General features: G+C 57.8%; 1 protein-coding gene across 1 annotated transcript; it reads right to left on the bottom strand.

Annotated features, from left to right (window-relative positions):
• Positions 1–220: 220 nt before the first annotated feature.
• On the bottom strand, positions 221–24,361 carry SETD1B (SET domain containing 1B, histone lysine methyltransferase). The gene is made up of 16 exons (XM_079149662.1): positions 24,174–24,361; positions 23,866–23,964; positions 22,939–23,209; positions 20,506–20,618; positions 18,331–19,563; positions 13,866–14,687; positions 12,138–12,399; positions 11,652–12,040; positions 11,461–11,554; positions 10,134–10,649; positions 7,635–8,901; positions 6,631–6,790; positions 4,472–4,603; positions 4,268–4,387; positions 4,058–4,195; positions 221–1,978 (listed from the first exon to the last, which is right to left on the bottom strand). The coding sequence occupies exons 1-16, from the start codon at positions 24,345–24,347 to the stop codon at positions 1,805–1,807; spliced, it is 5,964 nt and encodes a 1,987-aa protein (XP_079005788.1). The 5' UTR covers positions 24,348–24,361; the 3' UTR covers positions 221–1,804.
• Between the last annotated feature and the right edge of the window lie 865 nt (positions 24,362–25,226).

The raw sequence follows: 25,226 nt of genomic DNA, 5'->3' as shown, positions 1-25,226 counted from the left end.
TTGCACCATTAAGCAGAAAACCGCAAACGGAAGAGAAGGTCGTCGCTGTGTCCAGGTAACCCCCCTGTCCTAATGCCATCGATTTCCTTGACCTTGGAACCGGTGGGCACGGTCTCAAACAGAGGGCCTGCGGTGAAGAAATTAAAAAAAAAAAAAAAAAAAACCCACACACACACACACACACACACACACACACAAAACAAAACCACCAACGACAAAAAAGAGAAAAATAACAATTCTTTGTACAGAATTTACATGATAACAAGCTTGACACAAGCTGAGATACCAGAGGCTGGCAGCCTGGGCCGCGGTGGGCGCGGCTCCCACCCGGCGCTCCCCTCGGTGAGCACCCGGGTCACAACAGTCAGTTCCAGAGATTATTTACACGCCTGCTCTGCTTTCCAGGGGGTGGGGGACTTGCGTTCGTGTCTTGTTTTTGTTTTTTGTTTTTTTTGGAAGTACAAAGAAATGAGCAAAAGTCTTCCCACATGTTTCTACAAGAAACAAGTTCCCGAGAAAAAGTCCTTTATGGCAGTCTATATACAAAGTTGGTTCTGAACTTCAAAAACCTATTTTTTTTTCCCTTCGTTTTGATTTTATACACGCACTAGAAAAAAAAAAAAATCCATGGAAATAAACCCTGAAGAGGATGAGAAGGGAGGGGAGGAAGGGTTAAAAGGAGAAAAAGAACCACTGTCGAAGACTTAGATCTGAATTTTAAAATCTTTCCCAAGATTTTTCTTTCTCTGGGAGAAATAACCTGCTCACTCCAAAAATAAATATGCTCTGGCCTTTGGGGGGGCTGGGGGAGGGTGGCAGGGGAGGTGGGTGTGGGTGGGGGCGAGCGGGTGAAGCTTATAAATGAAAAAATGCCACATGCATAAGGTCAGACAACCCGTAATGGCAAGGTGGGGGACCCCTGCCCTGGGAGCCCCCTCAGCCTTCGCGGGTTGAGGGCAGTGGAGAGTGGAGACCACCCTTGCCAGTGCCCCCCACGCTGGGCCCCAGGGAGGCCCCCTCATTGCTGGCATCAGAATGAGAAAGTAAACATTGAGCCCAAGGATTTGGGGGGCAAGGGGTGGCGGCAGGGAGTGCCCAGAGGACCCCCCTGCCTAGGACCAGCTTGGCTCCCCCAGGGTCTGCCCAGGGAGATGGTGCCCAGGTCCTGGGGAAGGGACAGACTGGGGCGGGTCAGGGAAGGTGTGGGGTCTCCTCACTGCATCCACTGGCAGAGAGGGGGCCTTTCGGCTTTGTAGTGTTGAGGTCAAGGCCACTGGCCCAGCCCTTCCCCCTCAGCACCTGGCCCGGTCTGCCTAGAGGGTGCAGGAACCCTTGGTCACAGAGGCCTCTGGCCCTGCCGGGTTCCCCCTCTCTGTTCTGCCTTCACATTTCAACGGTTAATATGTCTTTTCTTATGACAAGGAGGAAAATAAAAAGAAGACAAAACAACATAGCAGCATTCGTGGGAAGAGGCCAAGGCGGAGGACGGGAAGGAGACAGAAGAGAGCAACAGGGACCGGGAGACACACCAGGGAGGGACAGAGAGATGGTGTCTGGTTAAGCACACATCTGGAAAGGAGCATTTCTTAAAAAACGAAAGAGACACAGGTGGAGAGACAGAGAAGCCCTTTCCCACAGCGGGGCTGGAGCTGCGGGTGGGTCCTGGGGTAGTGTTGGGGGCGCCAGGCCCTGATGTGGCCGCAGGGGTGAGGGACAGCACCTGAAATGGGGCGGGAGGGGCCGGCCCGGGGCCTGGGGGCCGGCCCAGGCGTCAGCGGACATCCTTCGGTTTGGTGCTGGGGGCCTAGTTGAGGGTCCCCCGGCAGTTCTCGGAGCCGCAGAGGCAGGGGATCTTGACGTCCTCGATGGGGAACTTGTAGTCATAGGTGATCTCCTCATTCACGTTGATGTGCTGCTTGGAGTAGATGACGATCTTCTTCTGTGACTCCACCGTGATCACCTTGGCGTAGCAGTTGGGCTGCAGGGAGGGGCGGCGTGGTGAGGCAGGCCCCAGGCCCCCAGCCCCTCAAACCTAGCCTGGCTGAGACAGGCCAGCTGCTCCAGCCTCAGCCCATCCCCTCCTCTGGGTGACAAGAACCCCTTGCTTCTGATGTTAAGTAAAAATGACGACCATGATGGTGATTTCCCGGGGCTGCCCTTCTGTTTCTCTGTAGGTGACGCCTAGAATTACATTTCCGGCCCAGGCCTCACTTCTTTTCTTCTGTGTCGGGTATTAGGAATTGAACCCAGGGGACTTTACCACTGAGCTACATCCCAAGCCCTATTCTTATTTATTTGTTTATTTTAAAATTTTGAGGTAGGGGGTCTTACTAAATTGTCCAGTCTGGCCTTGAACTTGCAAGCCTTCCCCCTCAGCCTCCCAAGTTACTGGGATTATAGACGTGGCCAGGCCTCACTTTTCTGAGTCCTAAACAGGTCAGCAAACTAGGAGACTCAGGTGCCTGTTTTTGTGAATAAAACTTTATTGGCACATAGCCACACTTGTCCATCACTTGCTCATCACCTGTGGCTGCTTTTGTTACAGGGTGCAGTTAAGCCTGCTACAGAGGTCACTGGGGCTCAAAGACAAAACTATTTACCACCTGGCTCCGCACAGAAAAGGCATGCCAGCCCCCGATCCACAGCCAGAAACCCAACTGCCTGCTCAGGGACAGGAAGTAACCCCTCACTCCTGGCCCCCAGCACCCAGCTGCCACGTCCTCTATCAGTGCTGGCTCTGCACCCCCTCCCATGTCTAGGTGACTCTTGCCTAATGGCCTCTGGAGTTTGACCTCTGATGCTCCTGTCACTGCGCACCTGGACCACAACAGCCCTTGCTGCCACTGAGAGAATCAGCAGCCGGGGCGGGTTTCCCAAGGGACAGCAGATTCTGTTGCCCCATGGCTCCTACCCTCTAGTGACCGCCTAGGCTTTTATATTTATTCTATGTTTCAAATTTCTTTGGTGCTAGGGATTGAACTTAGGGCCCGATTTGACTTTTCGAGAAACTCCTCAGCTCAGCTGACAGGCCTGTGACTTGGCACGCCTTCCTGTCCTCCTTGTCCTCCCCCACACTCCACACCCACTGTCCCCTTGCTGCCGCTCAAATAGGTGTTTTCCACTGCCCAGGGCCTCTGGCCACATGCCTGCCCTAGTCCCTCCCCGGGCGATGCCCTCCTAACCCTCAGATCTCACAGGACAGTCACAGAAAAGACTCCACTGGCCCCTCCGGCCCAATCAAGGAGGGCCAGCACGTGCCAAGGACTTGTCACTGTCGGCACCTTCCACGGGGCACGTGCAGTAGCACATCTGACTCTCCCCACAGCCTCCAAAAGGGACTTCACAGCCCCCGTTTACGGATAAAGAAACAGTCCGTGGGAGCCCACGAAGCAACGCTGCACAACTCGCACCCAGGCCCGGCCTGCTGCTGCGCGGAGCTTCCTGCCTTAGGCCTTTGGTGCTCCCTCCCCCAGCCATGAGCACTGTCTACTGTGAAGTTTCTTACAACTAAGTAACATTGAAACTCCGTTTCTCAGTTGCAGTGGCCACTCAAGTGCTCAAATCACACTAGAGGACAGCACAGTTGATGTCACACCACTGTGGAAAGGTCTGGGGCTGGCACGCAGCTCAGTGGTAGAGCACTCGTCTGGCACGTGTGAGGCCCTGGGTTCCATCCCCAGCACCAGAAATACAACAACAACAACAACAACAAAAAACCAGGATGGTTCTTTTGGGTGACTTGAGACAGTCTTGCTGAGTTGCTGAGGCTGGTCTCAAACTTGCAATCCTCCTGCCCTAGCCTCCCGAGGTGCTAGATTGCACGTGCACACCACCATGCACGGTGAACCGACCACTTCTGGAGCACCTGCAGTTCCCACCCAGCAGTACTCACCCCGAGTCTCACTGTACTCGTTTACAGATGAGACAGCGGAGGCTTTGATGCGACAGGCCACACCTCCCCACACCCCAGTTGACCCAAGTGTGGAAGGAAGCCGAGCCAACTCCCGGGCTCGAGACTCCCAGGGCCCGGTGCAGAGCCCCCTTGTCGGGCACTCACGTTGCAGCTGTGGTTAATGAAGCGTGCAAAGTTGCCGCACTTGGTGGCGTCGATGATGGTGTCATGGTCCACCCGGAACATGTAGCTGCTGCCGATGCCCTCGTCCTCATACCGTTTCTCCCGCATGTCAGCAATCACCTGGCCACAAAAGGATGTCAGTGTGGGCGGACCCGTGCCCACCCTGTGCCCATCCTGCTGGGCGGCACCTACCTGTCGGATGTTCTGGCCCACGTACTCGATGACCATCTCATCGGCTGCAATGGGCTCCATGGCGAACAAGCCCCAGTCGTGAATGTGGCTCTTGCAGAATCTGAGCTTTTTCTTCCGGAACTGGGGGAGGAAGCGAGGGGAGGGGTGAGGCCCTGGCCTCAGGTCCTGCTTCAGCCCCGGCGGCCCTGGGGGGCCCAGCCTCACCTTGAGCTGGTTGAACTTGAGCAGGTCGCTGTCGCAGCTGCCAGTGAAGGAGGACAGCAGGCGGCGCTGCTCCGAGCGCCTCTCCGAGCCCGCGCGAGTGGAGGCGTGGGGCTGCGCGGGGATGCTCATGCCCTGCCGAGCACAACAGGGACCGTCCGACAGACGCAGGCCACAGGCCCCACGTCCTCAGCCCCAAGCTCTGCGTCTCTGTTGTCCCCACTCCCAGGGTTCCTTGTCCTGGGCGCCTCTGGCCTGTCCATCCCTAGTCATCGGGCTCTCTGCCTCCTGCTTCCCTCCGGCATCTACATGCACCCAAGTTGTTCCCATCTTAAAAACATCGCAACTTCCCTTCAACCTTTGCCACCTTTTCCCGACCTCAGCTAAGAGAGGTGAAGTAGGCAGGTGTCTGCCCCAGCCTCCTGAGAACCCCAGCAAGGCTCCCAGCGTGCCACACGGCTCCCTCCTTCCCTGGCCTCCCCGGCCTCCACCCCACCCCTGAACTTCTGGGTCGGCTCCCTCCTCTGGCACGCTCTCCATTCTGCCACGGTCTTGGAAAGCCAGCTCCATCCTGATGACAGATGTTCAGAGTCCCCAGACCAGAAGCCCCACCCCCAAGCTCTACAGCTGGACCTGTATGTCTGCCTGCTACACCTCCCTTCCTGGTGTCGCACAGACCCCAAACTGAGGTTATCCCAAAGTGAAGAGGTCATCTGCATGCCCACCACAGGCTTGGCATCCAGCCCAAGCTGCAAGTCAGACCCTTAGCTGCCCAATCAATTTCTTCCTTTCCTATCTCCAATCCAGACCCGATTCTGTCCATTTGACTTCCTGACAGTCTTCGAATACATCCACTCTTCTCCTCATGGCCACAAGAGTCCAACCCGCCCTCAGGTCTGGCCTGGAAACTGCAGCACAGCAACTGCACTGGCATCTCCCCTGTGTCCCTGCAGCCAATTCTGCACAGCGGCCAACGTGAGCTTCCATCATGGAGTCATCTGCAATGCCCCACTTCTGTCAACAGCTGTCCCCCAGCTTGCCAGCACATACATACAGAATACAAATCTGACCTTGTCACCCCAGCCCCCAGGACCCTGACAACCTGTCCCCTGCCTCTCTAGACAGAGCTGGTCTAACTCCGCTGCTGAGCTCCCCCTGCCTGAGGACCCTTGCACATGCTGCTTCCTTTGTACACGACCTACTGGACTCAGGGAGCCCCTCTCCTGTATTAACTTTTTGTGGGAGTCTTTCTACTTCTCTGCAGTCTCTCCCTGTTCCACGTAGCTAGTTTCCTCACCTCATTCAGGTCTGGTTCAAATGTGACCTCTGAACTCTGCCTACCTGCCAATCCCTAACTTCCTCTCCCAGCTTCTCTGTAGCATTTGCTCTGCCTATAGTTATGTGACTATTGCTCATGGGAGTATTTCCTCCCCATCCCACTAAAACATAAATCCCACCAGGTGCAGTGGTGCATGCCTTTAATCCCAGAAGCTCAGGAGGCTGAGGCAGGAGGATGGTAAGTTCAAAGCCAGCCTCAGCAACTCTGGGAGGCACTCAGTAACTTAGTGAGGCCCTGTCTCTAAATAAAATACAAAAAAGGACTGGGGATGTGGCTCAGTGGTTAAGTATCCCTGGGTTCAATCCCTGGTACCAGAAATAAAATAAAATACAAATCCCATGAGGAAATGGCTTTTGTCCACTCCTGTACCCCTTACACAGTGCCTGCTACTCAGCAGATGCTCAAGGAATATTTGCCAAATTAAAAAAAGGAATGAGCTGGGTCATGCCTGAAAGCAGCTGATGGGGAGGCTGAGGGAGGAGGACCTAGGCCAGCCTCAGCAACTTAGTGAGACTCTGTCTTAAAAAAATAAAGAGGGCTGGGGTGTAGCTCAGTGGTAGCCTTGGGTTCAATCCCACACTACTGTCAATATTTAAAGAATAGAATGCATCAACCTCTGGAAGTATAATTCTGCTGTGTCCCTGATTAAAGCCCTCTGGAAGCTCCTCTCTGCCCACAGAACAAAGAGCTGGGCTGTCCTGGGTCCTAGGCCACACCCACCCCTCGCCCTCCCAGCATTCAGGTGGGGAGCATTCTGCAGGCCAGCGCCCCCTGCAGGACGGCCCCACCTGAGGCTCCACAGGGGGCTCCCTGGTGCCAGTACCTGGGTATCTGCAGGGGGCTCATCGGTGCTGGCCCGGCTGCTGTTGAGGTATCTGAGCTTGTCCTTCTTGTCGATGGTGTAGAAGCCCTCGCTGCGGGCACAGCCTGTCACATGCTCACGGATGCCATCGTCCCGTTTCTTTTTCTTAGCTGAAGAGAGGCTGGTAGGTGGGTGTGGGTCAAGGGTCACATGGACATTCTCAGAGAGCCCTCGGGAGACCTGTCCCAGCATGTCCAGCCTTGCCAACCTCAGGCCCCTGTCCAGGGGCATCACCACCGACCTCCACGGCCGCTCTGCCACCTCCATGCCATGGCCCCACTGCTCCGATGGTGCGCCCTGGGCACGTCTACTAACCACCTTGCCTCAGTCTCCCCCTGCACACTGGCATAAAAACAGTGCCTCTAAATGACTAAACATACTTAGCAGGGTCTCTGAGGCAGAGTAAAGGTCTACTGACGGGTTTAGAGCCGTGGGGACCCTGACAGCTCCGGCCTCGCAGTGACAAGCAGCGAGTGACAAGCAGCGAGAGCATCCTGAAGTGACAAGCAGTGAGGAGCTCCCATTCCAGAACCAGATCTGCCCAAGCCCAAATCTCAGCTCTGCACTTTATAGCTACATGACTTGGGCAGAGGGCTTTGCCTCTCTGTGCCCATTTCTTCACCTACAAAGGGAATGCCAACTGCCCAGCTCCCGCTGGACCGTGGGATTAAACTAGACGGGGAGGCACCAGGAGTAACATACATCAGTCTCTGCCATTGTTGCCGAGTTCTGCAATCTCGTCCCCACTGACTCAGGGGATGAGACGGGCCTGGCACAAAGGGTGTCTAAAGTGACAGTGGTGACTCAGTCAGGAGCCTGGCACAGTGCCAGCACATGCACTACCTGGGCAACAGTGGCCAGTGCCACCGGCTTCATAGGGACTGGGGATTGCTACAGGCGGGGAGAGGGGCCCGCAGGGTGGCGAGGACTTCCTGCATCCTAAAAGATGTCTAGCCACGTCCAACAGGATATAGGGATGGTAGACCCAGAGCGTGTCGTTGAGCCAGTCCATGCCATTGTCCTGCTGCAGTAGCCGCTCATAGGTGACACACAGGAAGCGGATGTCCTCCTCATCGATGCCCCCATTCCAGATGTCATACAGGATGGTCATCTCCTCAAACTCTGAGCGGGGCCGGAAGAGGGGCTGGGGTGGCGAGAGCTCAGGTGAGGCGGAGGGGGCCACCAGATCCTCATGGCGCTTCTTAGGTGGCCGGCGCCATGGCCCCCGGACCTTGGCCAGATCCATGTACTCCTCAGTGACTTCGTCTCGCCCACGAGGGCCTGGGGGGATGGCCTCACAGGGCCACTGGTTGTCCAGCTCCTTAAAGGGCAGCTTGGTGGGCTCAACAGGGGGTGGAGGCGGGGGTGGAGGCGGCTGTGGGGGAAGGGGCGGAGGGGGTGCTGGGATCCCTGCGTTCCGGAAGTCCAGAGTCACAGCCCGGGGATCATGGGTGCTGGGAAAGATGGGGGTCTGTGGCTGGCCTGGCAGGAGCAGGAGGTCCCTTCCAAGGGCAGCCCCTGCTGGTGGCCGCACCAAGGGCCCATCCAAGGTCAGCATAGATGGTGGCGATCGCCGGGGCCGGCCCGGCTTCCTTTTGATGGGGGGTGGGCAGGGGGCCAGGGTGGCGGGAAGCAGAGGCGGCAGCTGGGCAGGGGCCCGAGCCTGGGCCCTCAGCACCGGGACAGGCAACGCCAGGGGCAGGGGCAGGGGCAGGGGCAGGGGGAGAGGCAGGCCCGTCTCCAAGAGCACCGGGGAGGCCAGAGGGCCAGAGCGCTCGTCACGCCGGCCAGCCGGGAGGGGGCAGACAGGTAGGAGCAGAGGCCCGCTGGGTTCCGGGAAGGTGGGCGTGAAGCTGAAGTCCCGGCCAGGTGTCCGTGGGAGGCCCCCACTGCTCAAGCTAGGGGACTGGGATGGGTAGGAAAAGGGACTGCCGGGCACCTGTGGGGAGCTCAGGGACAGGCTGCTGCTGCCCCCCGACAGTGGGGGCTCCCCGCCTGGTGTGGCTGGCACTGTCTCCGTGCTCTGCGACTTGGCCAGGCTGCCACAGAGGCCAGGAGTACGTGGGGGCTGGTCCTCAGGGGGAGGTTCTAGAGGGACAGGTGGGTGTGGGGGTTCTGGGGTCTCAGGCTCCGGGGGTGGGCTGGGTGGCCGCGGTGGCCGGGGTGGCGGCAATGGTGGCTGCAGGGGCAAGGAGAGCACTGGAGGGGGCTCAGGTTCCGCGTCCAGGTGATCTTCTGCAGAGGAGGCAAAAGCCAGAACATTGTTATCTGATCCAGACATCTCTTAGTACATTATTACTGCAGCCCTACTATGCACTGAGTACCCGAGGGCCCCTGGTTCCGTGAGCAGAGACGCTACACCCAGTTAAACCAAAGACTGCTTAGCCCCCAGTCAGGGGCGGAGTTGGTGCGTCATTTAAATGGTGGTGGGGCTTGTCGAAGACAGGAAACAGTTGCTAGCCGTTCCCTGGGTCTTCCTGGGGCTGGGCTGTGGCTCAGTGATGGTGTGGTTGTCTAGCATGCACAGGCCCTGGATTCCATGCCCAGCACCACGAAAAACACAAGCAAGGAAACACATCGCAGGAAAACTTGCTCTGCGATGGAACAAGATCCAACAAGTCTCCTCTGCAAGGCCTGTCAGTGCCTGCAGGGAACCCTAACACACTCTTCGCTGTCACAGAACACATTTTTTAATGGACTTGTTGTCCCCTCACCCTGCCCCAGAATATAAACTCCACGAGGACAGGTATTCTTGTCTGTCTGATCCACTCTTGTATTTTAGTGCCTAAAATAGTACTGGGGACCACAGAATCTTAATGTTGAATCTGTATTCAAAGATCTGTGGTTTGTGGTCAAAGAAATAAAATACATTAAACTGAACACAGTAGTTTGTGTCCTAATGACTTCGTCAAGGCAGGTACTAAGCACATGTGGCTATGCTGAAATTAAATGGCATCACACGTCTGGCTCCACAGCGGCTCTGGCCATGCTGCAGCTCAGTAAGTGCCACCACATCTGAAGGCCACGGCACCGGCCTGTGCAGACAGAGCATTTCTGCTGACGTGCGATCAGAGCCTCTCATGCTCTGCGCAGCTCCACTGAGGCAGTGGGGGTGCAGAGCTTGCAGCCCCTCTCCCTTGGACTGGTACCTCAAGGCCACCCCACTCGCCTGAAACTAAAATGACCAGGGATATCAGCCCTCCCCTCTGTGAGCATCTCATGGGACCAATGGTCCACGGATAAACTGCAGGGGAAATCCTGGCCCCTGCTGGGCTCGCTCCTGAGGCTCTGTGGCACGTCAGGTACCTCATCTCACTATGAGCCCCCATGCAACCCCGTGACGGAGATGCTTCTGTTGATGCCATTTCAGTGGCAATAGAGACTTGAGACAGGAGCTGGGTTGATTCTGACAGCAAGGACGTCGTGCCTCCCCCACCGCCCTCTCAGGAGGCAGCATGTGGTACCTGGAACGCGTTCAGGGGATGATGGGGGCCGAGCCTCCGTCTCCCCAGCAGGGGGCTCTGGAGACAGCAACATGGCCTCTTCCTGGTTCAGGCTAGCCTCTTCCAGGGGCTCCTTGCACCCTGCCAGCTCCACGACACCCACAGGCAAGGGGGGCTCCTCCAGGAGAGGGGTCTGCTCCTCGGGGGCTTCAGCCTCAGCCTCAATGTCCACCTCCTCTTCCGTACCCAGCGACTCCACTGCAGGTGCCCCTGGGGCCAGAGACGCCTCTTCCTTATCCTGCTCAAAGTCCTTGGCACCTGCAGGTGGCGTGCTCTCCTCCGCCACTGCCACTGCCACTGTCTCCTCCGCCTCCACCTCTTCCTCCTCCTGGTCTTCCTCTTGTCCTGCCACCATCTCCTCTTCATCCTCCGAGGATGAGGATGAGGACTCGGAGCTTGATTCAAACTCGGAAGACTCAGAACTCTCGCTGGATGATCCCGCCTCTGCCTTGGAAGTGGCAATGCTCACTGTCTCCTCTGCATGGGGGACAGAGAGGCTGGTGATCCATGGTGCTCCCGCCCCATGCCAGATGCCGCCCCAGGGGCCACCAACAGGGGCACCTGGGCTGAGCACCGCCCTCAAGTAGGTGTGGGGGGAGTGGGGTTGATAACTACACATCACTTTTTAAAAAAAACTGAAGTGAAGTTCACATAACAAAACCGACTGTTCACTTTAAAGTGAGCAATTCCACATGGCACAGTGGTGCAGATCCAAGGCCAGTCTGGGCAACTTAGCAAGGCCCTGCACCAGAATAGAATTTAAAAGGTTGGGGGCGTAGCTTGCTTGCCTAGGACATATGAGACTCTGCATTCCATCCCTGATCCTGCAAAAATAATAGATCAGGAGAACAATTCCAGGGCTGGGCCTGGGGCTGAGTGGTAGAGCGCTTGTCGAGCACACGTGAAGCACTGGGTTCAAGTGTCAGCACCACGTAAAAATAGATACAATAAAGGCATCGTGTCCATTTACAACTAAAACAATTATTTTAAAAAAGAGAACGATGCCAGTGGTTCGCCATGCTTCTCCAGGTGCAGGACATCTCATATGCTCCCTGCCCCCTGCCGGCCCCACCCTAGGCGCGAGGCTTTGCCCGAAAGCTCTGTGGCCTTGCAGATGCTGGCTACTTCAACAAGTGGCACCAGAAAATATTGTCTGGTGAGTGAATAAATCAAGAGCATGAATTGTTGCCCCAAAGCACTCTGACTACTGCTCTCTGGGCTCCTTGCACCCTGCCAGCTCGACACCTCTAGGGAGGCCCAGGGCTGGCCACCTGCTCGGCCCGCTTACCGCCTTCGGAGTCCCCTTCGTCCTCACTGGCTCCCGACAGGGCTGCATCTTCACCCTCATTCTCAGTGTCATCGCTGTCCTCGTCGTTATCATCCTGGGGGACGGGGATGGGTGAGGACAGGTAAGCAGGTGGCCTGGGATTAGGGTTAGGGTTAGGCCTAGAACCCGAGGCGGCCCCTCCTGAGTCGAACCTTCTTGGACGTGCTGGAGCTAGAGGAGCAGGACACCTGGCTCCGGGGGCCCTCCTCCTCCTCCTCCTCATCTTCCTCCTCCTCCTCCTCCTCCTCCTCCTCTGCCTCCTCCTCCTCCGCTTCCTCCTCCTCCACTTCCTCCTCAGTGCTTTCCCGTTCCTCCTCCTTGTCAGAGGCCGAGGATGAGGGTGAGGTGGTGGACGACCCCGAGGACGAGGATCCCGACGAGGATGAGGACACTGACAAGGACTCCTTTTCATCCTCCTCCCCGCCGCTGTCCAGCTCCAGTGGCCGAGCTGGCCGCCGCCGCACACCCACACCCTTGGGGTCCCGCTTGGCCAGCTCGCAGGGGGCATCCGCCATGTCACGGTCCCGCTCCCGCTCAGACTCTGCAGGAAGAGAGGGGAGTCACAGCCAGGTGGGGGAAATGGGGGTGACGGGGAACCCCAGCACCCAGTGAGAAGCTGGAGGTGACCAGGCACAAACCTTCATCTTCCTCATCCACAGAGGTTGAGGGCCGCAGCCGCTTCTGGTCACCAGATGAGGTTGTGTCTGGTGGCTCCTTCCTCTTGACCTTGAAGGAAGGCAGGCGAATGGCCCCACGCAGCCCAATGCCCAGGCCCAGGCCCTCGTAGCCCAGGCCCTCACCCTTGCCCCACGACTCTAGCAGGCAGGAGGCGATTCGGTCCTTGGGCTTTGGCCGGTCCTCATCCTTGTGCTCGCCCGACTTCACAGGGGTCAGCGAAGCCTGTGATGGGAGAAGGGGGGTCACTGTGGCTGCAGCACTGCTGCCAACCCATGGCCGCCCCTCGGAGTGGCAGCGACAGCAGCCTCAGGCGACAGGGACCTGCTCTCTGCACACCTGGCACAAGCACACGCTTCCTCAGGAGGCGCCAGAGCCCCGCTCCGCCTCACTGACATTCGTCCTCCTCACCTGCAAAGTGGGCTCCCTTCCTCACAACAGAGGCCCCTGCATTGGGGAGGCGGGAATCCAAAAGGACACATTCTCACTGTAGGCACGTGCTCTCTACCACTGGGACGCAAGTTTCACAAGTAAGATTTACACTGTCCTTACTTTTCTATGCTGTTTCAAGGCATTAAACAGCACCCACAGACCTTTCACTGCGCACTGAGGCGGCCCCTGCAGTTCCAAAATGCTCTGCCTTTGAGGAACATTTTAAAACAAGCCACATTAAAAGCTTCACGTGGTGCAGGTCACCAAGGCATGGTGGGACCTTTTATGCAAATTGTTATTGGAGCTATTAATTAGCTGTCACCCTGACTCATCTGGCAGGCCAACGTAGTTAAGGTGAACCACAAAGCATCAGACATCCATGGTGTCAGGAGGCTCATTCTCCTTTCATGTCCCACCTTACAGATGAGGAACGGGTTCTGACAGATGTGCTTACCTGGACTGCAGAGAGCAGGCTCTTAGTCACGGCAGCGCTTCCCAAAGCATGCTTGGGGGAAGGGGGGACAGCAAAAGTGATAACCCTGGTCACCTCTGGGGGCGGGGGGGCAGAGGGGACTGGGCCTAGGGGTAGTGACTGAGGGAATTTTGAAACAGTAAAGGTGCTGGGCATGACAGCACACAGCTGTGGTCCCAGCTGCTAGGGGTGGGGGGGCCTGCTTGAGCCCAGGAGTTTGGGGCCAGCCTGGGCAGCATAGCCAGAACCCAACTCCAAAAAGAAAGAAAAGAAAGAAAGAAAACGCTCTCATGTAGACTGAAAGAGGTTGCAACTCATTTCTAAGATCATGAATAGACAAACAATGTGTAAAAAGGGGACTCTGCCAAAGGCGCCCAGGACAAGGGGACAGCCCAGTTCAGAGCACCTTGGTGTGGCCCACCTGTGCTGCTGGGCACGTTGTGCCTCTGTGCCGTCCCAGGTGGTGGCCACTGGGCACGTGAGAATGCTGAGCACTTGAAATCTGGCGAGGGTGAATGAAGAACCCAATTCATACTTTCATTTCAACCAATTTAAATGTAAGCGAGCGGACCAGTGGGCATCGCTGACAGGGGTCAGTAGCGCTCTGAAAGTGCCGACCGGTGCATCGCCTCACGCAGGGGCACAGATGGCAGTGCACCCGTAACACGCCCTGGAGAAGGGGCAGCTGGCTGCTTCCTGCCCGCCCCCCGGCCCCGGGCGCTCCGCGCCTGCCGCCCACCTTCCTGCCCACCCCCACGGCCCCGGGCGCTCCGCGCCTGCCGCCCACCTTGGCCATCCGCTCCTTCTTGCCCCACCACTCGTCGAAGGCCCGGAAGGCCACCACCTCCACCATCTTGCGATTCAGGTCACGCTTCATGATGGCCTTAAGCTCCTTGAGTACAACCAGTAGGACACCATCCACTGTGGCCTTGTGTGGGTCCTCCTGACGCGGCACATAGCCTGGTGGTGGCACTGACGGGTCGAACTTGGGCAGGGGTGGCCAGGGCTGCCCACGGCCTGGGCCGCTGCTGCTTAGGGAGAAGGGGCCCCGGTAGGGTGGCAGGTTGACGAACTGTAGCCCAGCTGAAGCAGCAGCAGCTGCAGCGGCCATGAAGGGTGGGTAGGGACAAGCACCCTGGCCTGTCATCAGACGGCTCAGCATCTGCGTTTGCATCTGGAAGGACATGGGCATGCCACCCCACTGGCCACCCAGCACATGGCTCATATCCACCTGCATCACAGGAAACAGCCCTGGTGGAAAGGGCGGCAGAGGCGGCAGGATGGGTGGCGGGGGGACGCCGGGTGGCGGTGCTGGCAGGGGTGGTGGGGGCACAGTCACCGCAGGATGGGCTGGCGGTGGCGGTGGGGGTGGTGGAGGCAGAGGAGGGGGCATGGGGAAGCCGGGCTGGGGCGGGGGTGGGGGCGGGGGCAGTGGTGGGAAGCCGGGGGGCGGGGGCAGTGGCAGGGTCGGGGCCAGCACGTTGGGGCCTGCCACAGCTGCTCCCCCTGCGGTCACCACCATGGGCTTGGGGCAATCGGCACTGGTGATGGGGGCTGAGGGCATCTCGTCATCCGAGATCTCCATGTCCTCCCCCGAGGACTGCTGGCCCTGTGGAGAAAGCAGAGAGGGCAGTGAGGGGGGCAGGGAGACCAGGCAACTCCAGAGCCCTTCTGAGCAGCCAAAGGCTGGAGCTGAGCCCTCCTGCAAGGTGGATTAGCAACCGGGCTCCTGGCTGTGTGACCTATTCCAAGTCACTCAACTTCTTCAAGCCTCAGTTTCTCCATGTGCACAAGGGACATGAGAACGCCTGCCTCATGGGGTTGCCAGGGGATTCGAGCAATTATTCATTCAACACACGATCAGCACCTGCACGCCAGGCACAGTTCTAGTACTCAGGGACACAAAGGTGAGCGAGAAAAACACAAATCTTGCTTTTGTGGTGTTGGATTTCTAGGAGGAGGAGGCAAAAGACAGCCAGAATGAAGGCAGGAAGTACATCGTGGAGAAAGAGAAAGTGGTTGGGTAGGGGGCAGAGAGAGGGAAGTAGCTTCTGTTTCAATTTGAGTCTGTTTCAGTGTGTATTCAGAGAAGATGATATCAAGAGTTAACACTTCTACATTGTTTCCTACGTGACAGGCAACTTCATGCATATTAATGCATATTAACGTAGCTGATCCTTAGAACCACCTTGCAAAGTAGATGTTATCTCCATTTTTACCAATGAGGAAATTGGGACACAGAGAGCTTAAGCAACTTGCCCAAGGCCACACAGCCAGTCAGACACAAGCCAGGATTCAAACCAGGAAGTGGCTCAGTCTGCCTGCTGTCCTCACTCTGGCCAAGAGGGTCTGGAGCAGAAGGTGACAACTGAGCTGGGGGTGGGTGGGTGAGTGAGCGGGGTTAGCAACATTAAGGACTTGTAAATAGGAAGCATGTCTTTCTTTTTCCTTCATCATACTGCACCTAGTCTTGGGGCTGCACACACGTGGGCCAGTGTGGGGCTGAAAGCAGGACACCCTTCCACATCTTATTTCCTTTTTGTTTTCTGCAGTGCTGGGGATGGAACCCAGGGCCTGGTTCGTGCTAGGCATGTGCTCTACCACTGAGCTACATCCCCAGCCCCCCACATCTCATTTCTTATCTGAAGAAGAACCCAAGAACCTTGTAACCTGGGGCTCCTCTGTGATTCCTTTGGACAGATGAGGAAACAGACTCTGCAGGGGCAGTCTGTCAGAAATAGGGCCAGGACCACCCTGCAGACCCCTGTCCACAGGGGCTGTGGTGGGAACGCAGGATGCAGCAAGGGCTGGGAGGTGTGTCGCTTTGCTGTAGGACCCAGGTGCACAGGCTTGGATGTAGGGGAGGCCTGGGTTCCTCTTGCTGAAGGTGGAGCTGGAAGCTGGAGGAGGGGTGGGGATGAGAGGGAGGGGTCACCCCCTGGGCTCTTGTGTGGCTCAGCCCCCAGCCCCCAGCCAGGGCTTCTGTAGGCTGAAAGCAGGAGTGCTGCTGGGAGGCTGAGAGGATGGGGTCTGCATGGGGCGCAAGGTCAGAGGTCAGGTCTAGAGGTGAGGCAGGCCTCAAAGACAAATTGGAGGTGAGGGAAGAAGAAAAACACCAAAGTAGGAAGCCCTGGATTTTACTAGGCACCCTACACACACACACACAAACGCCACACACACACACACACACATGCACGCCCATGCACATCCCCTCCGCCCCCCCGCCCCCAGTAGTTTTGCACTTGAGGAAGGGCAGGCAGGTGGGGCTAAATATTTAGAGACAATGCCCCAGGACATTTGTCCTGGACAGTAGTGAGAAGGTGAGCAAGCCAGAGCAGCACACAGAGGGTTAACCCAGGCCACTGCAGACGGCCAATCACAGGAGCCCCAGCAGAGTTCCAGCCCCTTGGCTGAGGGGTGGAGCCGGTGCCTGGCACTTCCCAGGCAGCGCCTCCCTCAGTCTGAGACAGAGGCAGGGGGTCTCACTGGCCCATTTGACAGATTGATGAAACTGAGATGCAGAGAGGGAAATGTCACATAACCCAGAAGTAACAGAGCTGAGGTTTAAGGACTGAAAACCAGGCTTTTTGGAAGCCTCTGTGGAGCAGGAACTCTCCTCCCACCAGTCCCTCTGGGTGGCTCCCCAGCCTCAACCCCAGCCTGGACTGCCACTCTGAGTACAGCAGCTCTCTACACACACACCAGCCCTGGGCCCCCATCCTGCTCTACTGGCTGCCAGTAGAGGGCTCCCAAGGGCCAGCCTGGAGCTCAGCTGTGCTTAGGACTTCCGTCCCCAGGCGTCCCCAGGCACCCGGGAGTCCCCCAGACTCCAAGTCGCAGGTCCTCGCTATCCCCTTGCCTACAACAGCCCAGTGGAGGAGACCCTACTGGCTGGTGACGCTGGGTTTCTTAGCCCTGGACCAGCTGGTCAGCATGGGGAACACCCCCAGCCCCAGGCGGCCCAGGAGGGGTTAGGGCCCGCGGCTCTCCACCTCTGCACACCTGTGTCAACTCCCCCTGCCTGGACCACTTGCTGCCAGAAACCACTTCCCCAGAACTGCCTGGGGGGGCCCTGGAGCCCCAGCCACCTGCAGCCCCTTCCCAGGGAGGCCAAGTTCCTCTCTGTTCCTCCCTGAGGCAGCCAAACCGGCCTCATCAAAGGGCCCAGAAAGGGGGGACTCTCCTCCCTGCTGCCCACAGGGGCACAGAGCTCTGTCTGCGCCCCTGGCTGCTCATGCCTGCCGGGCCCACAAACTCCAAGACAGGTGTCTAGGAGGGCCAAGGCACAGGCCTGGACCAGGAGCAGGGGGGCGGAGCCAAGCTCAAGAGGGTGACCTAACCCTCTCCAAAGAGAACCTGGCAGCACCCAAAACCCAACCCCTGAGTGGAACTTTCTGGGGCTAGAGATTTGGGTGAATGAGATCAAGGTGAAGTGAGGAGATAGCGGGGACAGCTAACTGCCCGCTTCCGGCTACTGCCCCCTAAACCAACTCCTCCCCTGAAGAAGCCAGCAGGAGGGGAAACCTACCTGCCTCCCCTGCTTCCCCATCTCTTCAGAGGGCACCAGGCTTTAAAAGAGACCTCCTGCTGGCCTGGCTCAGCACAGCGCCCTGGCCAGTCCCTCTCCTCTCTGCCTGAGCATTCCTAAAAACGTTCAACAAAGAAGCGAGCCTAGAACCATCACCAGAGCCCACGCTCTCTAGGGGTCTCTGCAAACTCCATCAGAGCAGCTAGGGCAGCAGGGCACAATGGCCCACACCTGTAATCCCAGTGGCTTGGAAGGCTGAGGCAGGAGGATGCAAGTTTGAACCAAGCCTCAGCAATTTAGTAAGGTCCTGTCTCAAAATAAAAAATAAAAAGGGATGTAACCCCATGGGTAAAGTGCTTCTGGGTTTAATTCCCAGTATCAGGGGAAAAAAGGCAGCTAGGGTGAGAATTTTTATCCCTTGGAAAACTCTCAACTGCCCTTACAAGGAGAGCAACAGAACTCAGCCATGATCTCCTTTTCTCCCTGGCTGCCAGGGAGCTGAGAGACAAAGCAGCTGCTCCATCACAGCCTCTGGAGATTTTGCCATCCTCTTTTTATTTTCTAAATTCAATCTGTTGTACTGGCTTCTCTGTTGGGGAAGGAATTGGTCTCCTATCCCTTTTGCTTCCAGGTCTTAGCTAGTTATCTTAAATGTTTTCGGGGGAAAGAGCGGGACAGAGATAGACAAAATCAATCCCAGACAGATGGACAGACACGGTGGTACCTCATCCATCTTCTCTGAGGTCGGTGTCCTGTCTCCAGCCAGGTCCAAGGCCCCCTCAGCTGTCTGGCCCAGAAAACCGGCAGGGTCTGGGGGGCCTGGCTCAGGTGGGGGTCGAGGCCCCAGGCCCACATCCAGTTCATCATCTTCATCAGAGTCGGGCAGAGGTGTCGGGCTGATGTCCTCCAGGCCTGTGCTGGAGGGGCGTGAGGATGGGGGTGTGGGGCCACGGAAGCCCGGCTGGGAGTTAGTGCCGAAGGGGGCCAGTGGGGAGAGCTGGGAGGAGGAGGAGGAGATGGGGCTCCCCTCCATCTGCAGCTCGGTGTCTGAGTCCTGCTCCCGCAGGAAGGGCAGCTTGGTGCGCTGCTCCTTCAGCAGCATCTCGATGCGCGAGTCCAGGCTGTCGTGGGGCTTCTCTGGCCCCGCAGGAGACGACTCCAGCGTCGGCGTGCCTGGGCTGTCACAGGGCTCAGGACTCCAACCAAAGGTCGGCCGGCCGCCCAGCTCCATGCTGTTGGTGTCAGGGGGCGGGGGGCCAGGCGGTGTGCCTGGCTTCTCCTTGGCCAGAGGCTCAGCAGGTGGCAGGGGTGGGGGTGCAGGTGCCCTCCGGAACTCCCCACTCTCACGGGCCCCGAAGGTGGTTGTGGTGGGGGGCTCCTCCGGGGGAGGGGGAAATGGGGGTGCAGGGGTCTGGTATGGAGAGAAAGCCGACTTGAATCCAGCAGAGGGGGCTGCTTGGGCAGGCGGTGGCGTGTGGGCAAAGGTGGCTGAATCCTGTGGCTGGGCTTTGAAGGGAGGGCCACTGCCGCCCCCACTGCTGCCAACTGCCCCAAATGGGAGGTCCGAGGAGCCCCGGAAGGTAGCTGTGGCTCCGGCCACTGCAGTGACTGCAGAAGAATTGTGGACATAATGATGCTCATGGCGGCGATTGTAGGCATCAGTGAACTTGCTCTCATGGCGCCGAGCCTTGAAGGTTGCTGTGGGGTCCTGGCTGAAGAGGTAGGAGGGTGTGGGCTGGCGGCTGGAGTAGCTGGAGTCCTGGGAGAAGGGGGTGCCCAGGCGCGGTGTGAGTGGGGTGCCCTGTCCGTAGGAGTTGGGCGTGTCCAGACGGCAGCTGGAATAAGCCGTGTCCTGGGAGAAGGGGGTCCCGCCACTATTGGGGGTGACAGAGGAGGAGCCAGAGCCACAGCCTGCAGACAGGCTGCCATCCTTGAGGCGCTTCAGGGCATCTGACAACTAGAGAGAGAGAGAGAGAGAGAGAGAGAGAGAGAGAGAGAGAGAGGTGAGATCTCGGGTGGGGGCTCTGAGTAGACAGGCACAAGGGACCAGAAGTCTTCCCTTCTTATTCTGACTGCTGGGGACTCAGAGCCAAGTTGTCCTGCACAAAGAAAGGACAGTCTTAATGTTACTCTTAGGAGTAGCCAATCATCCTCAGGAAATCTTGAGGACTTTTTTTTACTCCCAAAGCAGAGTAAAGACAAAACCCTGACATCGTGGTACAGGCTGGAATTTCTCCCTGCTTGAGGCTGTCGGGCACTGAGAGCCTTCTAGGCACATGTATGACCGAGAGCTAGGATTTGGGGGTTGAATGGCTGCAGGCTTGGTTCTGCCCAGCCTCACAGAGTCTCAGGGTTTAAACAGTGTGCCAGGGGGAAAGCGTCTGACGAACATCCTGGCTGACCAGCAGATGAAACTGAGACCTCACCTCCTGAGCATGTTGGCTAATGCAGAGGAGGAGCCGGGATAGCCCAGTGAGAGTCCTGTGAGGCGGTGGTCTAGGAAGTGGGGCCTGAACTCTGCTTTCTGGGGGCAAGGATAGGGAGATACCCCAGACAACATCCACCAGGGCCTTGGGCACAGCAGTGTTTCAGCATCGGGGTGGAAAAACAGCTCCGTCTGTGGGAAACCCACCTGTGCTGGGGGAAGGTTGGAGGGAGGGGCTGAGTGGGCTTGAGGCCACAGGGCACAGGATCAATCCCAGGGGCGCGGCACTGAACTGAGCTTAGAAAAACACGACTTGTAGACCACACTCTGAACCTGTGGTGGGTGTGGCAGGCTCATTTCCCTCCTAGGCCTTGGTCTCCAAGACTGGAGATAGTGAGCTGAGGGCTGGGGGGTCTGATCAGGGAGTTAGAATCTTCCAGAGGTGTGATAGGGGCACTGGTGTGACAAACCCACCTGCAGGGTCTCATTCACGATTGGAGAGACAGCATCCAGCTCACCCACTGGGAGGGTCTGGGGGGTATATCGACCGGTAACCAGCAGTTCGTAGAAGCGCATGCGGGTTTCTCCTGTGATGAAGAAGGGAGGGGCACTCAGCCAAGCTCCAGGATGGGGCAGCCCCCATGGGGACTCCAAACTGTTTGGCATCCTGGTGTGTCCCGTATGTCTGAGATCCTGGGCCGGGGGAGCTGTGTGACCCCTGACCAATTTCCCACCCTCCCTCCCCTTGCATCTCATTCAGGATCCTCATCTGTTCAAGGAAGCTGTGAAACTGTTTGACATTTCTTGAGACTCAGAATTTAATGCCTTGTAGGGCTAAGACGCCCCCAAATCCAGAACTGCCCAGCCCTGTACAAAGTCCCTTCCCATTACCTGGGCCATGGTGCCCAAAGAAAGAGCACCCTCCTCCCCACTCCTGCTTCTCTCACCTTCCCCTTAACAGCCAGGGCTCATAGCAGGGATGGGGGAAGTCCGGTGACATGGAGGTGATAGTTTGCTAACTATCTGGGGCCAGGTGACAAGCAGAGCTTGCAGAACACATTCTAGTAGCACGTTACTGTGAACTCTGCACTGCCTTCCACCAGCTGAGGACCCAGGAGGACTGGGGAGTCTGGGGAATGCGTAGGGTACTATCCTACTGAAAACCATGCAGAACCCTCCACCCCTCAGCAAAGAGGTCTTTACAGACCAGGGCCCCAGATTACTGATATTTATAGAACCTCAGAAGCAGCTGGCTGCATATGCAAAGGAGACACATTCCTTGAGCTACACTTTACACTTTGCTGGTCTCGCTTGAAATACAAACTTAGGTGGCAGTCTCTGCAGGTCTTTTTTCCTTCTCTCTCTCTCTTTTTTTTTTTTCCAGAAACAAAATTGTGGTGTGACCTGACTCCTCAAGATGTGGGTATGTGATGCAGGAGCAGGCTGCACACTTGATTCTCAGGGGGAAATCAGACTGCAGTCACCCATGGGGGAAGGTAGATTTAAAAGTATACAGGCCCCTCCCCACCCAGAGACTGAGGAGCTAGGGAAATGAGGGGTGGGGCTGTGGATTGGCCACAAACCTCAGATTTGTGCCCTGAGGTACATCTAGGTATAGGGTTGGCAATTGTGGATGGGGTAGTCAAAAAACCCAGCATGGAGGCTGGGGTTGTGGCTCAGTGGTAGCGTTCACCTAGCATGCATGAGGCCCTGGGTTGATCCTCAGCACCACATAAAAATAAAATAAAGGTATTGTGTCCATCTATAACATATATATATATATTATGAAAAGAATTTAAGGAAAAAATACCCAGCATGGTCTTAGAGACTCAACTAATATGCATTAATTATTAAAAGAAAAACAACAACAAAAAGGTTTAGTTTCCCTATTTGGGGTTTGGTGCACTCAGATGCCCCCAAACCTTATGCTCACAAAACTCCTGGAGTGGCTGCACCTAGTCTTCTGAGGCAGGGTTCCCAGGTGGCCCCAGTGAGCTGGGGATCTAACAGTGTGTTCATAGGGCTGTCTGGTCCCAGAGCAGCTGGCACCTCCTTTCATATAGGTGGCAACTTCTTAGAAAGGCCACAGGCAAATTTTGGGGGACACCCACTGAGAAATGTAAGACACTCCAGCCAGCATTCTGGGGAGTCTAGGCAGCCAGAGGGTGGGAGGTGTGGCTCCCCAGCCTGGCTCTCAATCAAGCAGGACTCTGCTAGGAAGGTGCTGCGGTCTCTTTAAGAGAGAGGAGGGAAGACAAAGTGTCAACCCTTGAGCACCCAGAGCAGCCCGCCCCCTCAGCCCTATCGGGAACATTATCAATGAAACAACACTCTTGGCCCAGATTGGTTAGGGGAAGGGGCAGTGGGGGAGGGGGGGTACCCATTCTTGAAGGATTCTCTTTTTAGTTGAGGGGCCTTCTCTTTTATGTATTTAAAGGTACCTTAGTGGCTCTCCCTCAGCACCTCCCAAATAAACAAACTGCCTCCTGCTAAGAGGCAGCAACACTGGGGACTGCCTAAACCCAGGCCACCTCGGCTCTGAGAGGGACCCTCAAGGGGGGTTGTCAGCAGTGGGGAAGCCTCTTGGTAGTCTCTAGGGGTGCAGTGGCCAAGAACCAGCACATTTGGTAAATTATAGCCTGTCTCTTAGCAACAGACAACACATTTAGCTCCATGTGACTCTACTCTCAGGAGGGGTCAAAAAAATATACATACATATCTATCTATCTATCTATCTATCTATATCTATCTATCTATCTATCTATATATATATATAAAGTTGTGGGAGGGGATCCCAAGGAAGAATGAGGGGCCTCCCAACAGTGCAGGAGGAAGCTGGGGAAAAGGGTCAAGCTGACAGGAAGCCTTCGGCTCCGCCCCCAGGGCGCCCAGCCGGTCCCCACTAACCTTTGGTGTCCAGCTCCACGTGGATGATGTTGCCCATGACCGAGGTGCTGTGCAAATGCTGAACAGCCTCCTTGGCTCCCCTGACTGTGGCAAAGACCACCTTGGCGATGCCCAGGTGCTTCTTGGTCTTGGGGTTGTACAAAATCTCCACCTCCTCCACCTCCCCATACTTCTTGCACATGTCCCTCAGGAAGTTTTCGCGGATGTTATCATTCAGCTTGGCAAATGTCACCTGCTTAGGAGGCACCGGGCCCACATAGAACTCATCGATCTGGCAGGGGCCGAGGGGGAGGGGAGTTTGGAAAACATTAAAACCGAAGGGAAATCGCAACATTCCCCACTCACCCCGCGCTTAAAAAAAATAAAAAATAAATAAACAACAACAACAACGAAGGGTTAAAAATATATTTTTTTTTCCCTAAAAATTTTTTGGAAAAAAAAATGCACGCGGGCGGGCCCGGGAAGCGGAGGATTAAATCGTTTGGAACGTGGAAGTCCTCTGGGTTCGGAAGGAAAGGGGAAAAAGAAACAGTTTCTCCTTCCCCACCCCCCATCCTGGCCTCCCCTCCTTGCTGACCCGTCAGGGGCGACCCCTTGGGCAAGGAAGTTGTCCCCTCAAAGTCACCGGGCTGGGAAGGGGGGCGGGTCCCGGAGCCAGGCCTCTGGGCGGGCAGGAGCCAGGTGGGGACCCAGAGCCCCCAGCGGGACGTGCGGGACACTGTATCAGCGCCCTGATTACAGTTTCACCGAGTGTTATTTTGTTTACAGTGGCCAGGAGGGGGACACCCCACTCCCCCTCCCCGCCAAAACTTCCCGGCCCTGGACGGCGGGAACTCAGAATCCGGCTGGGCTTGGTCAGGGCTGGCGTTATTTTCGAACTCGCGGAGGGAGGGGGGAGGGACCGCGGGCAGGGGGGAGGGGTCCTACCTTGAATTTGGGCACCGACAGCTCCAGCTCCTTGTTTTTGGTCCAGATCCCGACGACCCGGGGATCTTCGACAATTTCCACCGGGCGGTTGCTGGACATCTGCGGAGGGGATGGGGAGGAATGGGCGGGCTGGTCCCCTCCCCAAGGGCAGGGGCAGACCCCCTTCCCCAGGTCACGATCCAACTCCAGGAGTGGGGCCCTGGCTGACAGTTGGCCGGGTGGTGGGCAGCGGGGCGCCGGCCGCTCGGCCCCTCTGGCGGCCCGGCCGGGGGGCGGTGGGGGCGGCGGGAGGCGCGCCGGCTACTCACCGCCAGGCTGAAATGCTGCCCATCGTAGCGGTACAGTTTATGATGCCCCTTTTTCAAAGCCGGGTCAATCATCAACTTGTAACTTCTCCAATGGTGGTTCCTCCTCTCGCCCGAAGGGCCGGGCTGCGGCGGGGGCTGCTGGTGGTGGTGGTGGGGGGGGTGACTGTTCTCCATGCCGTTAACCCAACCTGAAAACCAGCAAGTTGTTGTCGTCTCCGCCGCGGCGGCGGCCGCTTCTACACACACGCGAAAGAATCGGCTCGGCCGGCCCCCACCCCCTCCCACCTTACCAGCGCGCCCCGAAAGGAGCTGTCTCGCTGGCTCCCCCCAAAATGAGAATGGAGCGAGAGAATAACCCTTCCGGGAGAATTACGCGCCCGCCCGCTCGGCCACCGTCTCCGGGAGGCAGCGAGGGGCTCCCGGGGGCCCCCGGTGCGGGCTGGTGGGGCCCGGGGCGCCCGGAGGACGCGGACTCCGGCCCATGGTGCCCGCCCGGCCGCCCGGCGTGGCGCTCGCTCGCCCGCTCGGCCCGGCTCGGGCGCGGGGCTCGCGGCAGGCCTGGCGCCGCCCGCCCGCCCGCCCGCCCGGGCCGGGGGCTCGCGCCGCCCGGCTGCTGGCCGCGGCCTCTCCCTCCCCAGCCGCGCTTACATCCCCGCCGGGCGCCGGCCTCCCTGCGCCGCCAGCCAGTACATGGTGTCCCCCGCGGGAGCCGAGGCCGGGGCGGCCGGACGGGGGGCCGGGAGGGGGGGGCGCCGCCGCCGCGGCTGCCGGGCCCGGAGCTGCCGCCGCCGCTGCTGCTGCTGCTGCTGCTGCCCGGGAGGCGGCTGGCGGCGGAGGCTCGGCTCCCAGTAGCCGCACATCCCACAATACACCGCTAAGGAGCCCGACCCGAGCGCTCACCCTCCTCCTCTTCCTCCTCCTCCTCCTCTTCCTCCTCCCCTCTCCTTCCTCGCCGCTTCCCCAGGCACTCTCCCGGCGGCGGCAGCTGCGCCGCCAAAGCCCCGGGCCCCAGCGGCCCCCCACCCCTCACTCGCGCGCTCCCACACTGCCTCC

The sequence above is a fragment of the Sciurus vulgaris genome, assembly GCF_902686455.1.
Source record: "Sciurus vulgaris genome assembly, chromosome: 8".
NCBI classification, from domain to species: Eukaryota; Metazoa; Chordata; class Mammalia; order Rodentia; family Sciuridae; genus Sciurus; species Sciurus vulgaris.
Note: the sequence above shows the minus strand (reverse complement) of the source record. Positions and strands in the feature narration are given on the sequence as shown.